The sequence below is a fragment of the Malurus melanocephalus genome, unplaced genomic scaffold (genome assembly GCF_030028575.1).
Source record: "Malurus melanocephalus ecotype Western Australia unplaced genomic scaffold, MMel_1.1 scaffold_22, whole genome shotgun sequence".
NCBI classification, from domain to species: domain Eukaryota; kingdom Metazoa; phylum Chordata; class Aves; order Passeriformes; family Maluridae; genus Malurus; species Malurus melanocephalus.
In genome coordinates this window covers 2,179,526-2,205,884 of record NW_026623254.1, presented here as the reverse complement: position 1 = coordinate 2,205,884, position 26,359 = coordinate 2,179,526, and the positions used below count along the sequence as shown (strand labels likewise).

The following is a 26,359-nucleotide window of genomic DNA, read 5'->3' as shown; positions in this document are numbered from 1 at the left end:
CCCATCTGCTGGCAAAAAGTTCCTCTGACAAAAATCTCTTCCACATAAGGAACCTGACCTGTCACTGATTACTTGTCAGTAACTGATGTCCACAAGCAGGGACAGGACCATTGTTAAGGTGGCCACAGGAAGTAGAGTTAAATGCTTGAAGAATTACATTCTCCCATTTCTACTAACAGTTATCCAATTTTAAGGCAGTGCAGTAAGACCTCTGCTGACTGTTGTCAACAATGACTCACTTTCCCGTCACAGAGGGAACCTTAAGGAATGCTTCAGCCCGGCAGAAATACTTTGTTTGTAGTCATTCCCCAGRTTCTCACTTCTGCTGGTATTGGTAGTAGATTTTGCAGCTTCCTAAATCACTTCTGACTCATGTCATTTTGCCTACATATATTTATTTCTCTCTGTGCACCATTATGGATTTACCAAAAGACAGCCGAAGTGGTCAAAGGCCTTATAGGACATGTGTCAAGCAAAGCAAAGTAGTGATTAAAGAATTGGGGCCTGTTTCTAGCTTTGCCTGTGACTTCTCATAAAAGATTAATGAGATAATTTGGGTGAATAAACCCAAATGCATGGAATTAGATATTTAAACACATACATAGTAGGAATAAGGTCCAATTTTCAGGAATGCTTAGATCTCAAAATTTCATCGATAGCAACAGAATGTGTTAGTGTACAGACACATTTGAATGCAAACCAATTTACACAGATAACCAAGACAAATAAGTGTTAGTATTTAAGCTTGAAAATATTTGCCATGCACTGTTTTTCCTTCAATTGTGGGGGGGAAAAAAGAAAAAAAAAGAAAGCATTACTTTCACCATTATTGTTTCATAATGTGCTTATATATCCTGAAGCAGCAGGTGATGTGTGAAAGCAACAAGCCTGTCTGTATGAAATCATACATATTTTAATATAAGAAAGGAAAAAGTGACTAAAATGCAAAAAGAAGTAGTCACACTTGAAAAATAAATTTGGTAGCAGTTGTAGAGTRCCCCTGGTATTGGGCCAGCCGTTCACCCAAGAGAAAATCTAGCTCACCATTATCTATASGTGTTAGAATCCCACCAGGACATGACTTGTGCTTCATGAGTCCCACCAAAACACAAGACTTGGATATTGGCGAATTCTAGACATGGCCAGTGCCTTCCRTGGCTTACAACAGATTCAAGGGGAAAACAGCATGGATTAAAAAATGCATTGAGCTTRATTTTGTTTCTTTCTGTTGCTATTTTCACAAAAGCCTGGGAGGTACGGGACAGCTTCAGAGACTCTAATGACAATTCTTGTCTTTCAGGCATCGGATCTCAAAATCAAAATTTAGGTAAGTAAAATTGTCTTTTGTTTTTCCTCCTTTCTGCTATTTTTATTCTTTTCTGAAGTGGTTTGCACCAGATCTCTGATATGTATTGGTGATTATAGGAGATCCTGCTAAATATTTCAGATTTTAGTCACAAATCAAGACTGTTTTTCTTAGTTTCATACTGAAATAAGGTGCAGGGACTACTGACTACTGAAGTACTTATGTATGCTACCTATTTGCCTCAAACCATAAAATATAAAATCAGAAATAAAAAGCCAGTTCAACCATATGATTATACTGCATCCGTCAACATCAACCCTGTCAGCTCAAGGCTCTCTTTGTTTCATTGCTCTGCTTTGCTGGRCTGTAAATATTTCAACTGGTGAAGTTTGCATCTTATTTGTAAAATTATGTTCACCCTGGGACCCGGGGAGCTTCTCTGGTGGTATTTGATTTTCTGTTGACTTAAAACTTTTTCAAAAGTGAAGCAGTCCCAAGGTGGCCACTTGTGGGTTTTCATGGGAGAGACTGATTGAACTCAAATTTGGTTGTTAAGGTCCATTTCTACACCTTTGGTGGGAGCTCAGCTGCCTCCACAACCCTGAATTCAAAGTCAACTTTTTAAAATACTAAATGAATTTTCAGAATAACTGGAACAAACGAGTAACTGTGTCCTTCAGCTTAGCTAAGCAGTGAACAGTAATGTAAAATTTAGGAATGCACATATGTGACACCCCCACGTAAAGATTGTAGATATAGGCACAGAAAACATCATACATTGTCAATGTGCATGCACATTTGTGTACAAGTACACACAAAAGTGTGTGAGATTGAACATAACTTCATGACCACATTAATGTCCAAGTGTGGTGCCCATTTTGGAATTTGGGAAGATTATTTCTTGTCCCAAATCCACTGCAAAACACACAACCCTTATGAAGTGTTTGTGATAGCTAGACTGGGTGCCTTTATAAATTGCAYAGAAAACACCCTAGATTTGACTACCTGTTAAAATGTTGCTGCAAAATTCACATTCACATTGTGTTCACATTGTCTGGCTTTAGTTCCTATAGATGTCAACCCTGATCTCAAGCATGGCCAGTTTGCTAAAAATTACACACATGACAAGAACAGCCAAGAAAAGTTCTTTCTCCCTGTAACATTGTGTGTGTGTCACTTCAGACACACACACATATGTATGTAGTATCTATATAAAACTATTAGATTTATTATACAGTGGCAAGTGTTGCTTGGAAACTGGTTGCTATGCAAGTTAAATTGTGAAGAGTAGGAGGTGTGTAATTAGCTTTAAATATCTTCTGTGGTTAGTAATTACCCTGAGAAATCAGTGACACAAGGGGATGTGTTCATGGAAGACAAACTTTAAAAAGTCTCTTGATTAGCAAATGGTACCCTTAGGTCCAGGCATGAAGGTGAAATGATGAGGTGCCCTAAGTACCCCTAGAACTAGCCCTTCTATTGGGCTAACTCCTGAATATCGCTAAATACTGGATATGTTTTTTGGATTTTATTTGACCTCATCTCTCCAAAGATTTAATCCAGAGGCTCATGTAATAGAGTAAATATGTTTCCAATGACTATCCTAAGGCTCCTTCTTCATTTTTTCAAGTCGCTACTGGCGCCGATGGAATAGATTCTGCAGAAGGAAGTGCCGTGCTGCTGTCAAGTCCAATGTTTTCTATTGGCTGGTGATTTTCCTCGTGTTTCTCAACACCCTCACCATTGCTTCTGAGCATTACAACCAACCAGACTGGCTCACGGAGGTCCAAGGTGAGGAGAACCTGCTGGTTCTTTTTACTATGGTCAGTGTCAAAAAAGGGAGCTGAGGGAAGAGCTGAAGCATTAAGCCACACAATGTAAGAGGAGCATGTGCAGCTCCAAACAGTGTGGAGGATCTTAAATAATACAATAAACTTATCTGCATGCAGTGGGAGAAGTTACAGGGAAAATACCTCATTTCCAGCCAAAGCAGTGTTCCATTGGGTATAAGTGAAATCAGGAGCTTATGCTAAATATATATGTGCAGGAACTGGTTTCCCAATTTATGGATGGCTACTGAGAACCACATGTTATCCAAGATTTCCCCTGAAATGGCATTTATGATAAATTCTCATTATTAGGGAGGTGGTGAAGAGTGATTTGTGAAGTTCTTCTGTCTGCAGAACAGCTGAATTCTCTCTGGAGGTGAGAGCAGCTGAAAAGGCTTAATTAAGCAACAGTAGGTAGCACAGCAGCTCTTCTATTCCCACTCTCCTCTGCAGATGACGAGTGTGAAGGCAGGTTGTGCACAGGAAGGCATGTCCCTGCCATTGGAGGTTGTGTAATACATTGCAGCTGTATGTGCAGTACATGAGAATTGCTGTAACCATCTTGCTAAAACATTCCTGTGAGTGAGGTGCCCACGCTTTTCAAGTTCATTCTTTGACCCATATGAAGTTAASTTTTAAGACTGATGCTTAAAGTGTTTTTTTAGAAGCAAGGGCCAATGRTTAGTTGTCATGATCTTTTGACTAAGTTTCCTTAATCTGTTTCTTTTTGTTTTTCATGAGACACTGCCAATAAGGTGCTGCTAGCTCTTTTCACGGCAGAGATGCTGCTGAAGATGTACAGCCTTGGTCTCCAGGCCTACTTTGTGTCCCTCTTCAACCGCTTTGACTGTTTCATTGTGTGTGGAGGCATCCTGGAAACGATCCTGGTTGAGACAAAGATCATGTCACCACTGGGCATTTCAGTTTTGAGATGTGTCAGACTCCTAAGAATATTTAAAATCACAAGGTATTTTAATTGCTTCTTTGGGATAGGAGGAGGGCTGCTGCTCAATGCACAACACGTATAGGTGCATGTCACTCACATCCCTATTTATTTTCACTTTTTCTACCACTAATTAGGTAGAGAGAGTGTTAGATTAMCAGTCCTCATCTTCTGAGGTCTGGAACAGGCTGGGGAGGGCTGTCCAGACTGGGTACCTGTCCCTGGTGTGAGTGGTGAGGAGTCAGGCGTAGGCAGCTGGAGACACTTGATACCCTGTAAAGTGTTAAACTGAAATCTGGAATAATATGAACTGAGCTCAGGCTCTTACAGTTCCCCACAAAAGACAAAGAAAACCAAAACAGCAGATAGCCTTGTGACCTTCTCTGATGCTTTTTGGTGACAGAGAGGAGCCTGAAAGACTGCTTTGAGCCAAAACAGCATTTGACTGAGGGGCCCATGCCAGCTCCAGTAGACTCAACAGTGACCTGAGTGGGAGATTGTGTCAACACCAGCAGCTAYTGGCAAATTTCACCAGCTATTACCCTTCCAGGGAGTCCAGCATGAAGTAGCAGCTTTGTGAAGAAACCAGACTTTTTCCAGCTTCCAGTGTCTTCTCTTTTTCCTTTTCATTMTTTCCTCCCTCCCTCTGCATAAAGGCACAGTGATATCTAATAAACAGTCACTTCTTGCTGAGTCAGACACTTCTAAAAGACCAGCTTGGCCTGGCAGGACTTYTTCAGCTTGAGGGGAGTTTGTAGGAGAGATCAGCTCCAAACTTACCCAGAGCTCTTGAAACAAATCTGTCCAAGTGTTTSCCCCAAGTAGCACAAGGTCTGCCTTTTCCCGTGTGGGCACCAGTCAGCACCTTATAAAAAGTTTGACTGAGGTGGTGAAAGAGTGCTTTTTCTGCATGCTCAGTTATGAAAATGTCCCTACAATCTCTGTAACACCYCTCCCTCCAAAGGAAATTTCTGACAAACTTGAGATAGAAAACACAGCACATGAGAAAAACAAGACCAAAACTGGAAGATAGTCAAGATGGCTGAGTTGAGAGAAAGAAAACAACAGACTTGGATTTGTGCATCATACAAGATTTGACCTTAAAGCTTCTGAGCCTCAGATCTCTGGCAAGATGGATGGATTTCAGGGTCAGATGGCAGAGACAGAAAATCAGTTAACAGTCTCAGAGARTGAGGCCAAAGAAAGCCTACAACTATTTCAAAAAGGGGGAAAAAAGTGATCTGTTTAAATTTGTGATCATAGAAGAGAGGAAAACGTTCCAGCTAACCAGTTTCCAGCAAGGAAGGCGCCTTTGCTCTTTCAGAAATAGTGGGGATCTCTGGTCTGGGGACTGTTTTTCCTGGACTTTTGGGTCTGAAATCTGTCCATTACCAAGTCCCAGGCCTGGTTTCTGAGGAAACCAGTAGCTGTTTCAGGCACTGGGTAATCAGATACGCCCAGGGCAACATACTAATAGCTATAAGAGCATGAGCTTCAACATAGCATCCTGGAGAGGTCATTGTTTTTTCAAGACCTGTCTCCACTGTTACACAAAATATATAAGCTAGCTAAGAGAATTCTCTAATGGAAAGGCAAACACTGAGAGAATATTATTAATACTTAAGAAAGCTTGAGTTAGTGGAGTAGTCAAATATTCCTAAAGCTTCTGGCAGAGATGTTATGATGGAACCAATCAACTGTAGGATTAGTTATATTTGCCTTCATTCTGCAGCACAATTAAAATACAATTTTTAATGGAGAAAAAAGTGTTACCTAGAATATGTCTCCTGCAATTTGTGCATGGGTCTGTGTGTAAAGCACAGAGCTAAGGAAGAACTCATGATCCATAATATATTAATCAGATTTTTCTTTCTTTTGTGCCTAAAATATTGACAAGTAGGCCATCATTTCAAATTTATATGTTTYGTAATAATTCCTAATTTTCTTCATGATTCTTTCCTCTGTGGGTGAAGTTCACCCTCATGTGGAAGTCCTTAACACAAGCCTCCAAAGTAGTATTTTAGGCCCACTCATACCTTACTGCAGGAGAGAATATTTTGGCATTAAAGCAAAACTTTTACCTTGATGTTCTCCAGTAAATTACAAATTTTTGTATTATACACTTAKCTCTAAATACAATGAGGACTTATTAATAACATTATCAGTACTGGTGGAAWACCCCACCTGAGTGCAATGATAATACAGAAAGATACAACACTGGAAAAATGGGAGGGATAGGAGGAATGATAGTGTCATGTTTTACATTAAACATGCATTCATAGGCATATGGGGACTTATAGTGGAGGTGAGAATAATGATAATCTAGGGCATTAAAAAGCACAAAGCAGGAAAATAACTCTGGAAAGTATAAATCAGTAGGTATGGATTTTCCRTGGTAAACACCATGCACGAATGAGTTCTGGGTCATCAAGATGATACAATTCTATAAGAAACACAAATATAGCTCCATAGTAGAATAGAAACAACTAAAGACATCATCAGATGAACAATACATCATTTTAGAAACACCATTTAGGWTTTCAAGAGCAAACATTTCTTCAAAATTATAAATACATTAGACAAGCAGACAATACAATCTGTTTCATTTTCCCTAATTTTCTAAGTGCTGTGCAGAGCATCTTACTTTGCCATGAGAAGACAGATTATTTTCTCATTATAAATAATCCTTTACTTCTTTATAAGTATTGCATTTAAAAAATAAATCATATAATTTGCAACAGCACACAGAAGTTTGATGTTTTATACCTAATCCTGCCACTGAGTAATTCACTGTTAACTGTAGGGAGGAGAGAAAAGGGTGCCCTTTTTTTTGTACCTTCTGTCAAAAATCACTGTCAAAGTGGTTTTTTATTGGATGAACAGGGTGGGAAGCWTTCCAACAACAAGAATGTCAGCTGTTGCTGCTGTTTTAAGCCCTGCATCCTTGAGTGCCATTGATGTGATCATAAAGGTATAGTGGAAGCAATGGAGAGAGAGGAGAGGGAAGAGAGTAGAGCATATAAAGTTCTAATCYAGTTCTGCAGTTGATTATTGTGTGAGATGTTGAACAAACCATTTAACTTCCCTGCATCATTCCTCCACTTTGAAACAGGGATCACAGTCACATCCTGCTCACTTGGGACTTTGCAGTGCCTCATTCACTGACACCCTCAAGGGCCTGGAATCTGCAGTGGGAGCTGTTAAGAGGCACCTTCATTTCTGTATAAGTTTGAGGCAGCAGCGCTGCTTTCTCTCATACTTCCCATTAAAAGCTGCCTGGTCCAAAACCTCCTATTACATCCAGCATCCAGTGCTCATTTTCCCTTTGTAGTAAGGTGTTAACCAGAGAGGATGAAGTAGAGAGAYACTTCTTTTTTGACTGGGCTTCAACCATTGCTGATTTAAAAACCTTGTGTTTCACTGGGTATTYCCAGATGTCACTTTGAGGGAGTTCATGTGAGTTCTGCAACCACCAAATGTGACAGATGGTAACCTCAGGTCAAGCTTCTAGGACCCTGAGATAAGGCTATTGTTATTTTCACATCCTAATCAGTCAAACATTCCTTATCCTCTCCTTTTTCCTTTCTCTCTTTTTTTTTTTCTGATTGGTTTATTTGCTTTTTCTAATGGTGCTGTATTTCTAGCTAGAACTAGTACACAGATAAAACAGTACTAATCTTATCACCAGGCCATCTCAGTTAATTGCTTGAAGCTTGATACTTATATAACMATCTAAATCCCAGGTATTGAGCCATTTGTGAGAAATGCAGAGCTGATAGAAGTCTACACAGTTGTGGGCTGAGATAGCAAGGCATTTAAGCCTAAATTCAGCCACTGGGACTGTTCAGATGTRTAACAGCTTTATTGTATGCTTCTTAAGGCTACTGCTGGAAAGATCTAGAAAATGTGTGTCCTGGTTGACATTGGTAGAGTTGGAGATATTCTGGGTCTCATCAACTTCTGCTTTAATGATRCTGAATTCATTCGACTTTCTTTGGAATGATTTTTTCCCTTCTCCTGTGTCACTTTCCCTTCTTTCCAAAGTGTGAAAGTATGTGAGCTGTAAGCATAAATGCAAACACACGGAGCTGTTACATTGCACATTCCATGCGGATATTTGGTGGCGCTGAGCCCACAGCTTCCATGCCCTTACCTTTGCTATGTAGTTTTTCATTGCTCATCTCTTTAATTGCAGTTAAACTTTAAAGCATTTTAGTTTTCTCTGAAGTGCTGAAGCTGGGCTGGAGAGAAAATATCACAGCTCTCTTTGAAGCTCAGTCCTTGGAGAGGAGCCCACTGCTGAACTTGAGAGGACATGGCAATGTCCCTCTGCAGATCAGATTTCTATCCTTCCTGAAGTGATTGGGCTGCTCAGGCAGTCCTATCTTTCATGGGACAAGAAAAGTATTCTTTTTAGATCGATACTTTAAAAATATTAATTTAACTAGGATTTTAAGAACCATTGTTTCTAATGAGTATGCCATCTTCAGAGAAAAATGATGAGTTGAGGATCAGGCTTCCACAAAAGAGCCAGAGCACCAGTCTGCCATCCTTTTTACATGGGACTTTTGTCTTCAAGGAAAATACTGTTAGAAATGCAGAGTCCTCTGAGTAAAATGTTCAAAGTTACAGATTTCTGGAGAAGGGACTGGAGGACATTGGCCTTGGTGGAATCTCAGAGCATGGTGGTAGGACAGGTAGAATGAAGACTTAGAGATCACAGGCAAACATTGCCKGCTTGCTGACCTGTGAAAGCTGTTCAAGCTGGCTAATAATGTGCATCAAAATGAGGTGATTGGAAGATGACAGCTAATCTGCAGCTCAATCTGAAAGCTATGGCAGCCTCAAAGCACAAAAGAGAAGAGGTCATGACTGGCTAAGTGGTAGATTAGGAGTGATTGAGCAGATGCAAGACCAAAGTGGAAGTTTCTTCAAGGGTGATGTGGTGAATTCTTTAGAAATTTTTTTCTAAAGCCTCTTTCCAGCTCATGACTTCTCTGCAGGCTGGCAAAAAATGCAAACTTGCATGCTGCAGCAAGCATGCTTGCTGGCATCTCTTTGRACCCTAAAGTGGAACCACAAGAGCAAGAAGATCCTTTTTCTGCATCATACATGAGTCTGAACAAGGCACAAATCTCACTACATTGGGAGAACAAGTCTTAGGCATCCTCTCGAATTAAGCCATTTGAAAATGTTCTGCAGCCTGTTTGAGGAAGTATAGTAKGTTTGATAACTAAAAGAACCAGTGATGTTGTGCTCTTCCAAATGGACGAAGATCTGAAATCTGTTTTAGGATCCTCATAGAAGGGACATTATTATCTTTCTCATTCATCTCAATCCCAGAAGGCTCAGCAACCTCTCTGTAAGTGAGCCCAAGCACATACACACACCAAATTTTGGGCTAATTTGTATTTGCATCCAAACAGTTTCCCCATCTGTTCTCATGAGTTATTACAGGCCTTTCTCTGGAGTGAGGTATTCTGGCTGCCATRACATCTGTGAGTGTTGTAATGAGTGAGGTTGGTTAGAATGTAACTCACTGAAGCAGCAAGAACTAATCACTGTATATTGATATAAGATGTGCAGAGCCTTAGAGGGAGAGTGCTGTAATGACCCTCTGTGAATGTGTGGAGTGGGGGGTGGCAGTGTATGTACACGTGTGGTAGTAAAATTACTCATTAGCCACAGTAGGTCTCCTTATCTTGGGGAAGCACAGCAATGATTCACTGCTTAACAGGGTGTTTGGAAATGCCTGCTTTATGCAGAAGGCAGCCTGAACCGATATCCTGTGCAATCCGTGAGCACCTGTCTCAAATTGAAGGAATTTTAACTGCTTCTGTTTTCTCTCCCAGATACTGGAACTCCCTGAGTAATCTTGTGGCTTCACTCCTTAATTCAGTCCGCTCCATTGCCTCCCTGTTGCTGCTTCTCTTCCTMTTCATCATCATCTTCTCACTCCTGGGGATGCAGCTCTTTGGGGGCAAGTTTAACTTTGATGAAATGCAGACTAGGAGGAGTACATTTGACAACTTTCCTCAGTCCCTCCTGACTGTGTTTCAGGTAAGGGCATGAATGGTCCCTGTGGGGCCAACAYATTTTGTTTTCATGGGGCAGGGTAGGTCCTGCACCCTTCCCCTGCAGTCTGACAGTCTCCAAGACTGGACACCACCTTAACAACTCCAGACCAAGGTGCCTGGTTGTGCTGCCAGGACAGGGTGTATTTCCTCCCAAAGCGGGTGTGAAACTCTTGTGTGTTGCAAGGCCACCAGGTCTTTGCTGAGCAGGACAAGAGAACAGCCATTGCCGTGTCCCAGGGCAGCACTCTCATGCCAAAGCCCAGCCCCTGCTGCTGTCCCCCCTGCTCTGGGGAACACATACCTGCTCACAGCACCACAGAAGTAATCCTGTGGCCTTTAAGCCCTCTGCAGTTTTGATCCACTAAGAGCATCAGGATGATGATTTCACTGACATGTGAGAAGGGAAATGGCCTGGATGGCTGTGCCCAGGGCAGTGCTATGGGCTGTGCAGCCTGTCTGAAACAGCAGGCTTGGAACAAATGGGGAGACTTGAATGGAGTTCTCTAGGAGWGCCATTTGCCTTCAGCCATCATCTTCAAGGAGACATCTAATGGGTTTTTTTTCACACTCTGAGCAGAGGCCTTCTTTGCATTTTCTTTGTTCTGTGATTTGTTGTTTGGGGGGGGGGGTGTGATTTAATGTTCTCGATGGACACAGCCAACGTCTCCATCAGCTCCATCCTGGGGGAGGGGGTGTTCTCTAGGACAGTGGATATCTTTGTGTTAATGGGGTTTTCAAATTCTCTGTGTGGTCTAACACTGTATCCCTTATTGGTGGGAATGTGTCATTTAGATCCTGACTGGGGAGGACTGGAATTCGGTGATGTATGATGGGATCATGGCTTATGGCGGCCCCTCTTTTCCAGGAATGTTGGTCTGTATTTACTTCATCATCCTCTTCATCTGTGGAAACTGTATCCTTTGATGCTACTCTTTTCTGCAAGAGGGGATGAATTAAAACCACTATTTATTATGTGAGAAAATAGTGAATTTCATACCTCATGTTTTTGCCTTTTCCCTAGGTCTGAATTTTGGCTTTGCACTGCCAAAAGTTTACGATTTTGTATAATTTTAGCTGGTGCTAAGGCATATAAACAGTTGTAAGAGCAGCTACATGCCAGTTCCACATGCTAGTTTTTATTTAGTATGTTTAAATGTTTAGTGTTTTTATTTTTCATTCCGCTTAATTCACAGGTTTTACTATCCTGCATTCTCCACAAACTAATCTCTGTGTGTTCCTACTGCACTTACTGCATGTTTTTTTACTTTAATTGCTTTTTTAGTAATATATTCCATGTGCTTCCATCCAAGCCTTATGTGGAATAAAAGTATGTATAATCTGCAATATGCCATATACAAATGCTGTAATAGGAGTAACATATGTTTGACATGATTTATGTGAGATTATATATTAATTCCTGTATAAACTAACAGGACCCGTGTTCCATTTCAGTCTCTGCAATCTGTGTGTTCTTCAAACAGAAAATTTTGTGCTCTGTTATCTTCCAGCCTCTGCTGGTCTTGAGTAACTTTTGTTCTCTTTGGCTTCAAGGTGAAGTGAGGGCACTGTACATACCCCAGGAGGCACAAAGCACATTGCATGATTAGGCTGCGAGTGTCTCTTCACAGGAATTTGCRTATAACATAGAGCTGCTGTTCTGTCCCCTATCTCAGTTTGCGCCAAATTTGTCCATGTTTAGTTTCTGCTTCCCTAACAAATGGGCCTCCTGTGTCAGAGGTGACATTTCCTTTTATACTGATGCTTCTATAAAGCCACCTTAYAGACTCAGCCCAGCTCTTCTGGCCTTTGCCCATAATTCAGATCTCCCAAACCCTGTTATTTGACGTTTCAGTTGACCTGCATGCCCTCACTTCAAAGTGAGGTGGTGCAATTCCACTTATCTGAAGGTCAAGGTAGGCAATCTGGCTGACAGCTTAAAAAAAAAAAAAAAAAGCTACAACTTGGATCTCCTTGTGAAAATGCGAGCCAGCTCTACATGCTGGCTGACTTTGGAGCCTTTAGACCTTGGAGCTCAGAGAGGTGGGGGGATGTCTGTGTTWCCAGACAAAGCCTTGAACCAGGGTTTGCTTAAGAGTTATTATGGTATACTAAGACCTGCRCTCAAGAAATTTATAAAATGACCTTATGCTCAGATTTGTAATGTGAGATCTGAGCACTGACTGGTGAGACAAGAAAASAGTTGTGATTCCTTGCCCTTCAGCTACATGGGCATGATTGGCCATGCATGCACTCTGCTAGGAGATGGCAGAGTTGTCAGCTCAACCCTTCACTGTCCRGACTAAATTAACCTCAGAAATACTCACTAGAGTGCTATGCTTGCTGTCCATAAAATCCACTCATGTAACCTAAACTGTCAAAAGATGCAAAGCATTCAGTACTCTCCTTATGTTCAGTGGAATTCTCTGCACAAAGGSAGACACTTTTGGGAAATTAGAAACTGAAATGTAAATCTGGGCTTAGATGTTTTATATCAGCCATTCTGTTGTGAAATTTTGAAAACCCACAAAGTGTGTTATCTGTGTGGAAGGAAGGTGTAGGTTTGTTCATGATGGATATGCAGTTGTGTGAAATGGAAGTTTGGAAAATCCAAGGGATCTGATGACAGGTTGCTAAAAATTTTCAATTAAGAAACCTTTGGTATAATCTTTCTTCTGCAGTTTTTAAAGCCCATTTTCTTTAAGTAGCATACAAACAGACATCTTGCTGAATGTATTTTTGGCCATTGCTGTGGACAACCTTGCTGATGCTGAGAGTTTAACATCCGCACAGAAAGAGGAGGAAGAGGAAAAAGAAAGGAAAAAGCTAGCTAGGTAAATCCATTTGCATACACATATCTACACACATTCCTGTTAGTGTAATTGCACACAGTATGAATATATATGTATATGATGCCTATACATACATGTGTGTATATGTTATATATATAACTTGTCTTTGTGTGTACAGACTCTATATGTGTGATTAATGTACTTATATATGGACTTCTGAATATAGAAATTTTTATGTAAAGGAATTCCAACCATTCCATAAGACAAGAAAGTGGTGTGAGCTGGGAGTCCCCCAGTTGCAATGATATGAGCAGAGGAAAGGAATTCTGGTTTACTGATGAGCTTTCAGACCATCAGAAGAGAAGGAGTGTGAAATGRTGTCAATCCCATTTGAATTTCCCTGCTATCTTCTGATTGCTTTGGGCCACAAGGCATAATTTCCGACTGTCATTCCCATGACAAGATTTAGCAGCTTCCTTTTCTTTTGATGCCACATGCTGTTCTCCTCTTGCCAGTTCTTTGGTGTTTCTGCAGACACTTAAGGGGCACAAGCTGGAAGAGGAGCTTTTCTGCCATTCCCAGCTGCCAACAGCAGGGAAGCCTCTCCTTTCTGGTTATTTCTATTCACTGTTTTCCAGGCTGCTTGGAGGGGATCTCTTGGGCACATCTTTCTGCTTCATCCTGCATGCAACTCAGCAGATTTCCCTCACTCTCAGAGTGCAGTGAGGGGCAAAACTTTTGTAGTCAATGTAGTTGGAAGTTCACAAAATATGGGTTGAAAATAGTGCATGCCTTTGTCATTGGGTGAACAGAGATGTCTGCTGACAGACCTAGAATATGCATTTGCACAAACACACACACAGAGACTGTTGAGAAAGCTACAAAAGAAAGGACATTATATTAAAATAGAGCAGAGCCTCTGCCTGCAGATGGGGACAAGGCGGAGCCACTGGTGGGGAATGAACTGAACTCAGAAGGGAGATGCCAGCCAGCTGATAGTTCTAAGCTGTGTACTACATGAAGTTCCTGAAAGGAAAACAGCTTTCCACCTTTGTAACTCTTTGGKTTTTATCTTGTGAATTTGCTAGGACTGCTAGTCCTGAAAAGAAACAGGAGACGGAAAAAACAGCTGTGGAGGAAGAGACGAAGGAGGAGAAAATTGARCTGAAATCGATCACTGCTGATGGAGAGTCCCCACCTACTACCAAGGTAAGGTCTGCTGCCAGCCAACACTCTCTGTGCAGTGATAGCATGAAAAGTTTGGATTTCTCAGGGAATGAAAACTGTCTGCCTTGTCTGATAAAGGCTTTGATGCTTCTCCTTCCATTTCTGTCAGATCAATGTGGATGATTATCAGTCCAATGAAAAYGAAGAAAAGAGCCCTTATCCCACAACTGAAGCACCAGGTATGTATTTCCTTCCTTGTATTCCTCATTCAACAGAAGCTCCAGTTGCTGATGCACATAAAGCCAAATGGTGCTAGCAGGTATGCTGGAACCATTTCATGATGGGACAGGATGACGTGCCTGCCTGTGTTTGCACAGGTGTGCACTTAGTCCTTTGCAGCCCCAATACTGATTAGGCATATTTCATTTGGTTCTCTGTAAAACTGCTTAATGGAAAGAACCAAATCAAATCATATTAAAAAAAAATCCCTCTTTTAAAATATACGTATCACTTTGTTTTCAGTGTGCTTTTTCAGTACTCAGTAGTCAGGAGAGTCTCATAACATAGTCATGAAAAGGAAAGTGCTGAATGCCTTTTTGTATTAGTGCTGAATGCCTTTTTGTATTGTTTTCTAATCAAAAAGGACAGTGTTATGGCAAGACTCTAAAGGCATAAGATCTCAGCCTAGAAGTGCAAGAAACAACCTGTAGCATCAGTTAGGCTGGTTTCCAAGTTGGGTGGGCCTAATTAACTTCATTCTCAGATACTTGAAATTGGTTGAAGAAATCACAGAACTTTAAGCAGTGTTTCTGCAAGAGATCCTGAATAGGGGGTGGGGTTAGAGCTAATCAATTCAACTTCCATTCTTGGAAAAGTGCTGGAGCAAAGCATTARCAAACTATATGACCGCAAGATAAGGAGATGACTAGCAGCAAAAATAGACTTGCCAAGAGCAAATCATACATCAAACCACCCTTATTTTCTTCCAAAAGGGGCTGAAAACACTTGTAGACAGGAGAAAATAAGTAGATGACATATTCTTTAACTTTGCTAGGGCTTCTGACAGTCACTTATAGTGTTCTCATAAGCTGACTAGAAAAATATGGTGTAGTTGATTGAGAGAAAAATGATCAGACCCTTTAAGGGGAGAATAGTGATAGCCCAAGTGAGTTTGTACAACCCAAAAGTCTGTCTGGAGTTCAGTTCAGTTCATTGTTAATGACCTGAATGATGGAAGAGGCAGTATGCTTATTACATTTGTAGATGACATGAAGCTAGGAAGGACAAGAAGCATGCTGGAGGGCACCATTAGAATTCAAAGAGCTCCTGAGGTCCTGGATAAATGGTCTAAATAAAATTGAGAGTGCCAGGCTCTACTCATAGACAGGAATAAACAATTCACAAATAAAGGATCTTAGGTGACAGCTAGTTAGGTAAAAGTCCTTGAGAAAAGGATCTGAATCTCGTGATCACAAGCTCAACAGATGCCAGCAACAGTTTGCTGTCTTTGAAAAGGCAAGCAAGYAGTGAGACTTGTAAACAGAGAAAACATGACCCTTTTGTCCAGTTATGGGTTTGTTTTAACTGGTCACTAAAAGCTAATCAGAGCAAAGCAATTGCTTTGCCGCATTCACCATTGCTAAGATCTCCACTAGAGTATCATATCTCATTTTGGGTGGTTCTGGTGAAGAGAAGTGGGGCTGAATTAGGAGGAATATAGAAGAGAAAGGTGAAAACAATGCTAGTAAGTAGCAAGAACTAAGACGGAATGAACCTTGGTCATCTGACTTAGGAAAAGTAGGAGAAACATCTTTGAATGCATAGAAACCTGCTACAGGTAGAAGGGGAATTATCTCCATTATTATGTAACAGATTTAAGATTCACAGCAGAAAGTATTTTCTAATAGTGAGGCTGAAAAAGTTCGCAGAGGTGGTTGTGGAAGCGCAGGATCACTGAATGTTATTAAGGACAGGTCAGAAAAATGTCTCCCAGAAAAGGTTTAGACATAGTAATTAATTGAACCTGGCTTGACAGAGGCATGAACYAGAGGGTCTTGTGTGATCCTTTCCTGCTCTGCTCTTCTGTGTTTCTGTGATTATGTAACAGGATATAATAGGCTATAAAACTCTTTCTCTTCTATTCCATGAGTCCTAAAAAATAAATGTCTGGCAGGTTGATTTGATAGGGTAAAAAAGAACACAAGAGGTCATTTTGAGTAGATGGACAAGGGTTGCAGACAAGCAAAATTGAAAATTGTTCATTGCATTTGATTTTCAGTACAAGAAGTTCTCACATATGCTATACATGTATTCTTCCATATTTATTCAGTCAATTTATTAGGAAAAGATTGTGGTTCTAACTCTATGCAATACTGTTTTAACACAGCTTGAGGCAGATCACTCTGGCTTTAATCTTCCCATCACCTTTGYAGGTGCAGGCACTTACTGGACACACATCTCCAGTTGCTAAGGGGGTTGTGGGAGGCTTTAGTAAGAAGCACAAATTAAAACAGCTTTGTACAGTTTTTGTTTTCCCAGCTGGCTTGTATTTTTTTTTTTCAAGGGAAGGAGCAGTCATCTGAATATTGATTTTCAGACTACTGCTAATAAAATTGGGGTTTAGTTATCTTTTTTGGCTAGCTTAGAAATAGTCCAGCATATGAAATATATGACAAAAATCTACAACAATTTTTTTTTTTTTGTCATGCAGCCATGCATAGAATTAGAGTGCAGAAAAGTAAGTGAAAACACTCTTAATGTCTGCCTTGGAGTGCCAATCCCTGGCTTAACATGTTTTTGAACACAACCTAAAATTTGAATGGATTATCAGGTTTCTTCCCATCTCTTACTGGAAATGCAAAAGGACGCCATCTTGGTTAATTGCCACTGTATGGCATTGATGTAATTTCCAAACCGGCCTGTTCCCTGAATTGTTTATCGATTTTTTATGAAGAATTAAGTTGATCTCTAACAGCTCACAAAATCCACATCCTTCAGACTTCATGGAAGTCATTCATAAGGCTCMGATGTAGCAAAGTTTTGTAAAGCTCTTATTAGATCAGGTTTACCATAGTCATCTGTTCCACTCTGCTGTATAAAGCCCAGGAGCACCAAGGCTCTCTCAGAGCTGATGTGACAGGTCACCTCTGCCTCGTGTAGTTGGTTTTGGAAAGCAAGGCCTCAAAGCTTTCCCCAGCAGTAGCAAGCAAAAATTTCCCACTCCCTGCACGTACGCCTGTCCAGCTCCCTTGTGACATCTGAGCAATCCCAACTCSTGCTGATTGCAGATCAGTCCAGCTGTGCTGCAGGAGATGCTGTGCAGCCCCATACAGCCCATCTGGGAGCACACCTTTTCCCGTCTGCTTGCACATGGATCCATTTTCAGCTGTGCTTTAAMTGAAACATCCTATTGCTTCTTAGATGCAGCCAGCTGGTTCTACCTATTTTCTGTTTATGATTTAAGCTGTTACTGCCTGTGACCTTGCCCTGACTGAACATCCTCTGCAAGCATCATTCACCATAGTTCAGTGTTGAGAAACGGTTTGAATTGGTCACTTCATTTGTTTTTCCTAACWAGGTAGGGTCTTTCCTAACATATCTTGCTCATTCTCTAATCTGTTTCTGCTCGTTAAACCAGTTTTCTCAATAACCTCTCCTGATTCTGTTACACAGTGTTGCTCATTGGCAGCACTCTGTGTGCTTGCAGCTCCTCAGATCACCTAGTCTCTCTTTCAGAAGGACAGACTAGTTCTCCCAGAGATTTGTGTACACTAGAAGGATTATTATGATGATGTGTTTATTATAGGAAGACAGGGAGCTAGTCTTGCAGTCTAGTACAGAAATAGACAAAGAATTCAGAACGCCAAATGAAGGTAAAAGCTTGGGATGATTCATGGGAGCTTGAAGTAAAATAATGTCCTTATACGAGAGTTCTGGTCTTTGTACAGTAAAAAAACTCCCCACCGTCGAATTTCTCACTGATGCTGCACTGCAGCCTGTTTGTGCTTGTCTTCACAGCCAAAGAACATTTGCTTCTACAAATGTGAGCAGYTGTGCTGTTTCTGTGTGGAGGTAGATAGCTTGGGTGGTGACCTGGRATGAGGCTGTAATCATTCTTTGTGMATCTGGACCTCAGTGTTTCCTCTCTTTTGTACCCTAGACTCTAAATGAAAAGTAAAACATAGTTCTTTATCTATGGCTGAGGAACTGAATGTGTTTTTCGGTCTGGAGGTATTTGGTTCCCAGAGTCATTAATATATTTCTTGCTGTATGGCAAACGTGAGAAGAAGAGGAGAGGAACAGTGTTCTTTATGGTCTTCATGGGGCTGATCCTTCTGCTAAGGATTGATTTTCCAGAGACATTGTTCCATGCCCATTTAAAATTGTATTTTAAGCATTCCTCTGAGTAAAAGAAAAAGAATGATTTCACACRGAAGGTGCAGAGCAGGGACCCAGAATACTCTTCTTAAGTAACAGTTTCAAATATCCCACATGATCCAGGGCATTGGTTTTCTGGCCTGTCAAAGAACAAAAAGAATTTGCTCAACTCACTGTGTCAGCCYACTGTGAAACTGCTAGATCAAAGGAGTAAGTGCAAAATATGGTTATGTTACAGAAACATGAGCATTAACACCTATTTTACAACTCCTATGTAAAAAAGTACTTCTGAAAGATGTTTCTTTAACTAATAAAGCCTGYAGAAAGAGTATTATATATTACACATAAAAAAGAGCTGTTAGAAAATAGACTGACTTTAAAAGTRCAAACTCTATGTACCAGTTCAAACATTTATGCAAAGATCTATCAAGTGAATTCGAGCTGAACTCTTGGTACAGGAAGTRTAAAGAAAGAATCCTATTTGCATGTAATAATGGCATGCATTCAAAAAGGGCACTTTTCTCTTCTCTCTGATATCTAGATCAGGACCTGTGCTGATTCATCTGTTCTTTCTGATGTGTCCTGTAACCAGATCAAGTACAGTACCTCACACTAAAGGAATATCATTCCTGGAATTTGTCTCCCTTTGTGGACTCAAGATGAACCTTTTAATTAGTTTCTTCCTTTGCAGTAGCTGGAAGATGAATCAGTTGTATTTAACATGTCAGGCTCCTTTCTTAATTTTTTTCCCTGTGTTGCTGATTAAGTCAGAGGATTGGGATCTTTAAAATAGCAAAATCCTATCACGTCATTTATAAAACAATGTCTGAYGTCAGCAGGTAGAAGAAATCTTCAAAGGTGGAAGCTTCTCTTTCACTATCACTTAGTCTTCATCTCTTCATATTCTRTCTTGAGGCTGCTCACTGATCTGCACAGTGCCTGGAGATGTGCTCCATAGGCAYCAGGTTTGAGAGTCTCAGCCCCATCCCCATCTTTCTAATCTTCCCCCCACTAAGTTACAAAAGGGGACAGTTTTAAGACTTTCTGATCAGTCTAAGTCAATGTGCCTATGCTCAGTGTTTGCTCTGGGGCTCATCCAGACACAATTCCAGATGTGGCAGCAGCTCCATGGAGATGGTCACAAATAGGAGAAAAACAATCTTGATAAACTGGAGGAATGGCCAGAAGAAAACAAGATGCCCTTCAGTAAGGATGAGGTCTAAGTGCCACTCTTGGGAATAGTCAGAAATGCAGAGGGGAAACTGACAGGCCAGACCGTTTCTCTGTGGTAAATAATCTGTGCTTTGTRCATATCAGACACTGATGGCAAATTAATGCCAAAGTATAATGAAAAGTCTCCATGAAGGACATTTAACAGGAAGGTAGCATTACAAGATATAAGAAGTAATCTAGCTCTCCTCTGCAGCAGTAAAGCCTCARCTGCAGGTTAATCCTGCAGATAATCTGGAAGCAAGTAGCAAGAGTGATCAGAGACCTGGGGAACAGAGCAGCTGAGGAAAGGCTGTTGCTGTTTTGCTCTAGGAGCCAGATATTCTCCCAGGGGCATAATAGTGGTCCTTGAGTATGCAAAAGCTTTCTGCAAGAGGAAGGCAATTTTTAATTTTCTGTGTCCATGGAAAATAAGAAAASAGACAACAGATCTAAACCACAGTAAGAAAGATTCAAATGAGTCATTGGAAGTAGCCTCTTTGTTGTTTGCAGAAGAGACTGTGAAGCATCTGAGGAGAGTGTTGTGAGAATATTGTAGGTTTACCAGCACTAATGGTGTTACAGASAGATGAGATCAATGTGTGCCAAGGTGAGCACTGGCTAAAGGGCACTGCCTTGAAGAAAGGAAGGAAGGAAGGAAGGAAAAGCAATCTCAAGCTTTCAGCTCTATTCTATTTTAATGGGTCTTAGTTTTTGGTTCTAGTTATGACAGAGACAAATGCCTCAGCACTTCAGAACGGGTTGTATTTCACATCAAAAAACAAAAATGCTTCTTGCAGCAGAGGAAGATGAGGAAGAACCTGAGATGCCTGTCGGCCCTCGACCTCGCCCGATGTCTGAGCTGCACCTCAAGGAAAAGGCTGCGCCCATGCCTGATGCCAGTGCTTTTTTCATCTTCAGTCCTAGCAACAGGTATGTAAGAGATTGTTTAGCCTGAAGAAAGAAATGAAGAGCAGGTACCCCTTTCACRTTGGGCCCCAAAAGTTATGAGGTGCAGAGCTCCCTTTCACCAGTTCATACTAGAGGCCTTCTTTCACCCATGTCTSCTTTAAGGCATGAAATCCTCATGAAAACACAACTGTAGGGAGTACCCTGAAAATATTCATTGGGAGTTCATGGCATGTGCAAGGCTGATCGACGACACAAGTCATGAAAGCTTCAGAAGTAAGGGACTCAGAATCAAGTCAGTAATGGGAATTCCCCAGCATTTCAGGTCCAAATTGCAGGAGAGCCATCATGCAATCAATCAAGTGGGAGGTAGCAGCCTCCTGTCTTAAGGGCTGCTCAGAATCCACTCCCAGCAGGGAGTTCATGTGTCTCTGCTCATTGCTGCACATCAAGAATGAGCATAAAATAAGAAGTGAGAGGAGGAGKTGGAGAGTCCACAGCTCTGAGGGGAGGCAAGGGAGAACAATTCTTCTCTCACACTTTTCCCATGAGTTCTGCARTGCCGTTCCACATTGTCACACCTCCGTTCCAAAATAGATGCTCMAGACCAGTACTGTGGGTGGTGGGCTGTTAGGACACAGGTGAGTTTATCTTTTGGAGGGTGCAGCAATGAGCTCACTGCCTAAAGGACCGTGCAGGACCATGTATTCCAGTATCTCTCTTAAGGACTCCGCCTCCAAACACAGCCCCAGAGTAAGGCAGGGCTGTATCTGCATAGTTGAATTCAGAGCCAGGTTTTTTTCCCAGCAGAGTTTGTGCTACTCCTCCTTGGGTATGTGTAACAGGGAGGGACTGAGGGTGGATGGGCCTCATGGACTCTAATGCTAGCTTTGCCACCCACCCCCTGTCATTTGTAGAAGAAATAAATTAACCTCTGCAGTCATCTGTAAAATTGCTGTAATAGGGACTTGGAGCCTTAACAGCCAAGAGTAGAACTAAATAGATTAATGAAGTGCCTGTAGAATAATGCACAGAGCTGTTATGGGGTTTAACTCCTCACATCCTGCTACTATCATAGGGAAGRTGGTGTAAGGGTCTCCAGTAAGCAAGCTGCTGTTTGATGGGGAGCTGCTCTTTCTGTGCCTGCTAGATTCCCACTAAAAGCACCAAGTGGGCTCATGTTTAGCATACAGCCTGCATGGCATGATGTCTCTCAGAGGTCATTTGCCAGTGCCAGCCTGCACTATATCCATTTGGCTAGGCCTGTACCCTGTTAGCTAGGTAAACCTCCCATAGTTCCTGTTAAGTGACACTCCAGCCTCAGCTCAAAAAGATATTGTCACCTTAGAGCCTGTTTGTGCTCCTTTCCTCCTAAACAAATCAGGAATGGTTCTGTAAATGAAAGCAAGAAATGTATTTCTGGCAGGTTTCTGACCACATGGAAATCACAAACAGCTCTGTCAGGTGGGAGTGACGGTTCTCCATTCAAACGGACCGAGTGTGAGTCCAGTGTGATGTAGAGAGCCAGGGCTGCCCAGCACAGCTGTCTGGGCCCATAGTTCTCCCTGCTGCTGGGGCAGAGGGAAGATACCCTGCAGAGCAACCCTCTAGGCCCTGTCCAGCTGGCACAAGAGGAGGGGGGAAATGTTTCAGAGGTCTTCTGTTCTTTGAGAGATAAAGTYGTGCCTCTCCTCTCTCTTGCAGGTTTCGTGTCCACTGCCATCGAATCGTTAATGATAACATTTTCACCAACCTGATCCTATTTTTCATCTTGCTCAGCAGCATCTCCCTGGCAGCTGAGGACCCCGTGCGACACCTCTCCTTTAGGAACCAAGTATGCTTCACATCCTCCTTCCCTCGCTGGGTATTATGAGTGTGGTATAAGCAGATCATGAGTTGAAGCCAGGAAAGGCAGAAAAGGCTGCATCAGAGGCTTTGGGAGTGCCTGTCTTCCATGATTTCTTCCTTTTGTAGGCTGTGTGTGAAATCATTAGGTTTTGCAGGAAACATGAGTCAGTGGAGAATGTGGCCTCTAGTTCACCTCAGAAGTGTGTGTAGGGAAAGGAAGAACAGGAGGCTGAAGCAAAAATTATTGTTCCCTGGGATTAAAGCATTAAGAGTGAGCTGTAAAAACATTGATTTGGATCCAGATAATTCAATTTTGAGGGATTTTCAGGTTCCCTTTGGAGCATTTGTTCAGCTGCCACATGCTGTCTTTTGAACTAAAAAGCCCAGGGCCTGATTTTCATTTTATTCACACTGGTGTAAATCAGGAGTAACATTCTTGAGTTTGATGCAGTCACTCTGGGGGAAATTGATGTCATCAGGGTTAGAATCAGACTATTTGAACACAAGCTGCAAAGCTATCATTAAATTGAGATAACCCTCAAAAAATATGCTGTGCTCCTCTCCTTACCTGCCTGGGGTGAGAAGAGGAAAGCATTCAGAACAGAGGTACATTCTTACCCTCTTTCTAGATCATTCTTATTTGCCTTTTGACAGTGGTTGTTTCCATTAGTCTGGAGTCATTGCAGAAAACAGAAGAGTCAGCAGACATACGCAAGACCTCTGATTTCTGGTGTCTGCACTGGCATTTTGGTGCCTTGATACCTGAAGAGTTTGCTAGGACTAAAGAGTGGGATGATTTTTTCTCGTTTAATAATAAAACCTTAATTTAATACTTCCTGAAATATGCTGGCCTGAGCATGCATTTGAACATAYATGTGCATGCAGAGAAGGTGTTAATGGAAGGTTAATCCTGAGCATGTCTCAGAGTGTCTTTACATATTTTCCTGAAGGAGGATGCTAAATAATACCATAATACAGTCAAATCTGTGCTACCRATACCCCACTTGTGCACAAGTGAGTGTGCCCACCATGTAGGGATAACTGAATGCCAATATGTATTAGTGCTGCAGCATGTCAGCTGGCAGATGGGCTTCTGACATGACACAGAAACTGTCTCAGAATCTGTAGCAGAGAGATGTAAATGAGAGGGGAAAAAAAAAAAAAGGAGTCAAAGCTGGTTGTGCTGGATTGAAGAGCTGAAGGTTTGAGGCAAAGTGTTGTTTTGTGTATTTGAAGCCACTGATGTTGCTTGAAAATCTGTGTTTAATTTTTGCAGGTACAGTTGTTTAAAATGTATCATGCAAGGGGACACTGACAAGATGTTTGGGTTGCAAATGTGGTCTGCCTTTGCACTGTGACAGTAAAACTGTAAGATCGTGTCCTCCCCTGTGCCCACACAGAGGCCTGGGAGGAAAAGGAAGAAATCAAGCTGAAATCAAGCTGAAAGCAAARCTGCCTCTGCCTTCACTCAGCATGAGCCTGTGCACAAGGACTTGTGCAGCCCAGGGCTGCTGTGAGCACAGCCTATTYCAGAGCAGGAAGACAGGAACAGAGAGCCCATCAAGGGCCAGTGAAGAGGTTTGGGCACTGCTCCTTCCTGGGGCAGGCTGTGTCTTTCCTGTGTCACACAGGGCTCAGGCAGCAYGTCTTTGGAAGTGCCACCCCAGTCTAACCAAACAGCCTTTGAAGTCCTAGCAAATCCTGACTGTGTTCACAATATTCCCCCATCTGCACCTTGCGAGATGCTCATTCATTTTAATATATTCTAGAGTCAGTTCATATTTAGATAATAATAAATTTGCCAGCTGATAAATGGTAGTGCCTRTGCAGGTGGGGCAGTGACCATTGTCATTAAGCATAATTTCATCTGTCAGGGACATCTTTGTAGTTGCTGCTTTGGGGCCAGATTCACCAGTGTATTCTAGCTCCTTTGCAGTGCTCTGGCAGGTAAAACAGCAATAGGTACAGCTTAATCTTTCCCTTTAATCAAGTTTACAACTTCTTTATGTTGGTGGAGTCATGCAAAGCAGCTTGAGAGTACCCATGAATCCGGCCCACTGATTAGAAAATTCTTCCATTGATAAAATTACCAAATGTCAGGACTTACAAAGCAGCAAGGCAAAGGATATTTCCAGTTATGATGTATGTAAATTGATGTAGGTTGAAATTGAGATCTGACTCCTTTGAAGTGGCCCTTTTTTTATTCTCTAAGCTGCAAAAATTGATAAAGCCCAAGACAGCCTTGAGAAGAATTTGAAATTAAAAATTGAGCAGTGATGTAAAGAATATTGAGTTATATGATAGCAGTAAGTGATACATCCCCCCACTTGACATGCAGCGTCTGCAAATCCATCCAGATTTGGATTATGCTTAAATAATGCAATGTAAAACAATCCTAGAGTTTGCAGAAGCTGCCCCACTGCATACCAAGCTGTAAGAGTTTAGTCACCTATAGATCTGAGTGAGGATAGGGGCACTAAGATACAATAAAAGCCTGTGGGATGGGGGAGGGAAGTTTCCTGTGTTATGCTTATTAGCATTTTAGTAGTAAAGGTCTAAATTTCACAAATTATCCATTTTCTACAGCTTCTCTATTTAATTCTGATTTAAAACTTGGCTATGGTAAAACAATAGTAAACCATGCACATGGTACTTTTGCTATTCAACATTTGTAGGGTAGATAGCATTAAAGTGGCTTGAGATGTTGAAATATATTGGAAACAAAGAGAGTTCAATTCTGGTCCAATAAGCCAATGAGAAAGTTCCCATTTCCTGCTGTGGGATGTCAAATGATTTTTAGTGAAAGACATTCCTGTCCTTGATGCTGCTACTTTGAAAGCCCATTTAAACTCCCAGAGCTTTGTTGCCTCCAGTGATGCCCTATGACAAGTCTTTGTGGTCTGCTATGCATGCCACATGGGTATCTCCATCACCAGGTCTAAGTTCCTGGGAATGAGGAGCATTTCGTCTGGCATATTATTCAGGATGCAAATAGAAAGATGCAAGATCCAAGTTGGGCACCTTTAGTGAATGACCAAATTATGGCTACAATACAAGTGCTGAGATTCTGTTCAGTTGGCAGGGTCTTTGTTATTCATTCTAATCCAGTGCAATTCAGGATAGAGTTAAAAAAATAGCTAGACTATGAATTTGCAGTTTGCTTTTCTTCCTTTGAGAGAGGCACAGGACAAGACTGAATGGAAGTTAATAAGAAGGAATCTCGTGTTTTCCACTGAGAGACCAGGCATTCTTTGTGTTCTCAGTTTGGAATCCTATTTGGGAAAACCCTTGAATGTTCTTTATGAGATTAAAAAAAAAAAATCTACAGCAATCAAAAAGTTACTTTGCCTCTGTAGTGCTCATGGGATTGTGACTTAGGAAAGATTTCATGTAATGTGCTACTTGTCCTCTATGCCTGGACCTTCACTGCATTCTACAGGACATTTTTGCAAAACCATTCCCTATAGAGTCATCCTCATTCCCTTGTGGAAAGAACTTATGTATTTGATTTTGAACTGTGATTTCCCRTTCAAGTGATCACTGATGTGCCCTCCCCACTGCTATCCCCTTTTGTTTTTACAGGTTCTCTTTTATTTTGATATAGTTTTTACTGTCATTTTCACCATTGAAATTGCTCTGAAGGTAAAGTGCCCATCCTCTCTACCATTACTTGCTCACAAGCTTTCTAGTTTTCTGCCACTCTCTGTTGCTAACACACACGCCTGTTTGTTCCTGGGTCACGCTCAGTACCACTAACCCAATTGTGCTTATTTTTCAGATCCTAGGCAATGCAGACTATGTCTTCACTAGTATCTTTACATTAGAAATTATTCTTAAGGTAACCAATCTGAGAAATACACTTGTTTTCTTCTTTGCTTTCTTTCCTTTCTTTCTTTCTTTCTTTC

The 26,359-nt window shown here is 41.4% G+C and overlaps 1 protein-coding gene across 1 annotated transcript in view; it reads left to right on the top strand.

Moving 5' to 3' along the window:
* CACNA1C (calcium voltage-gated channel subunit alpha1 C) overlaps window positions 1–26,359 on the top strand; it is a 413,981-nt gene that overhangs the window by 306,565 nt on the left and 81,057 nt on the right. The window contains exons 11-21 of the mRNA XM_057390048.1: window positions 1,301–1,327; window positions 2,937–3,097; window positions 3,877–4,102; window positions 9,931–10,138; window positions 10,948–11,068; window positions 12,872–12,986; window positions 14,033–14,153; window positions 14,281–14,350; window positions 20,498–20,630; window positions 22,311–22,440; window positions 26,037–26,096. Of these exons, the coding sequence (XP_057246031.1) occupies window positions 1,301–1,327; window positions 2,937–3,097; window positions 3,877–4,102; window positions 9,931–10,138; window positions 10,948–11,068; window positions 12,872–12,986; window positions 14,033–14,153; window positions 14,281–14,350; window positions 20,498–20,630; window positions 22,311–22,440; window positions 26,037–26,096 (1,372 nt within the window). The remainder of the gene's footprint in view (window positions 1–1,300; window positions 1,328–2,936; window positions 3,098–3,876; window positions 4,103–9,930; window positions 10,139–10,947; window positions 11,069–12,871; window positions 12,987–14,032; window positions 14,154–14,280; window positions 14,351–20,497; window positions 20,631–22,310; window positions 22,441–26,036; window positions 26,097–26,359) is intronic.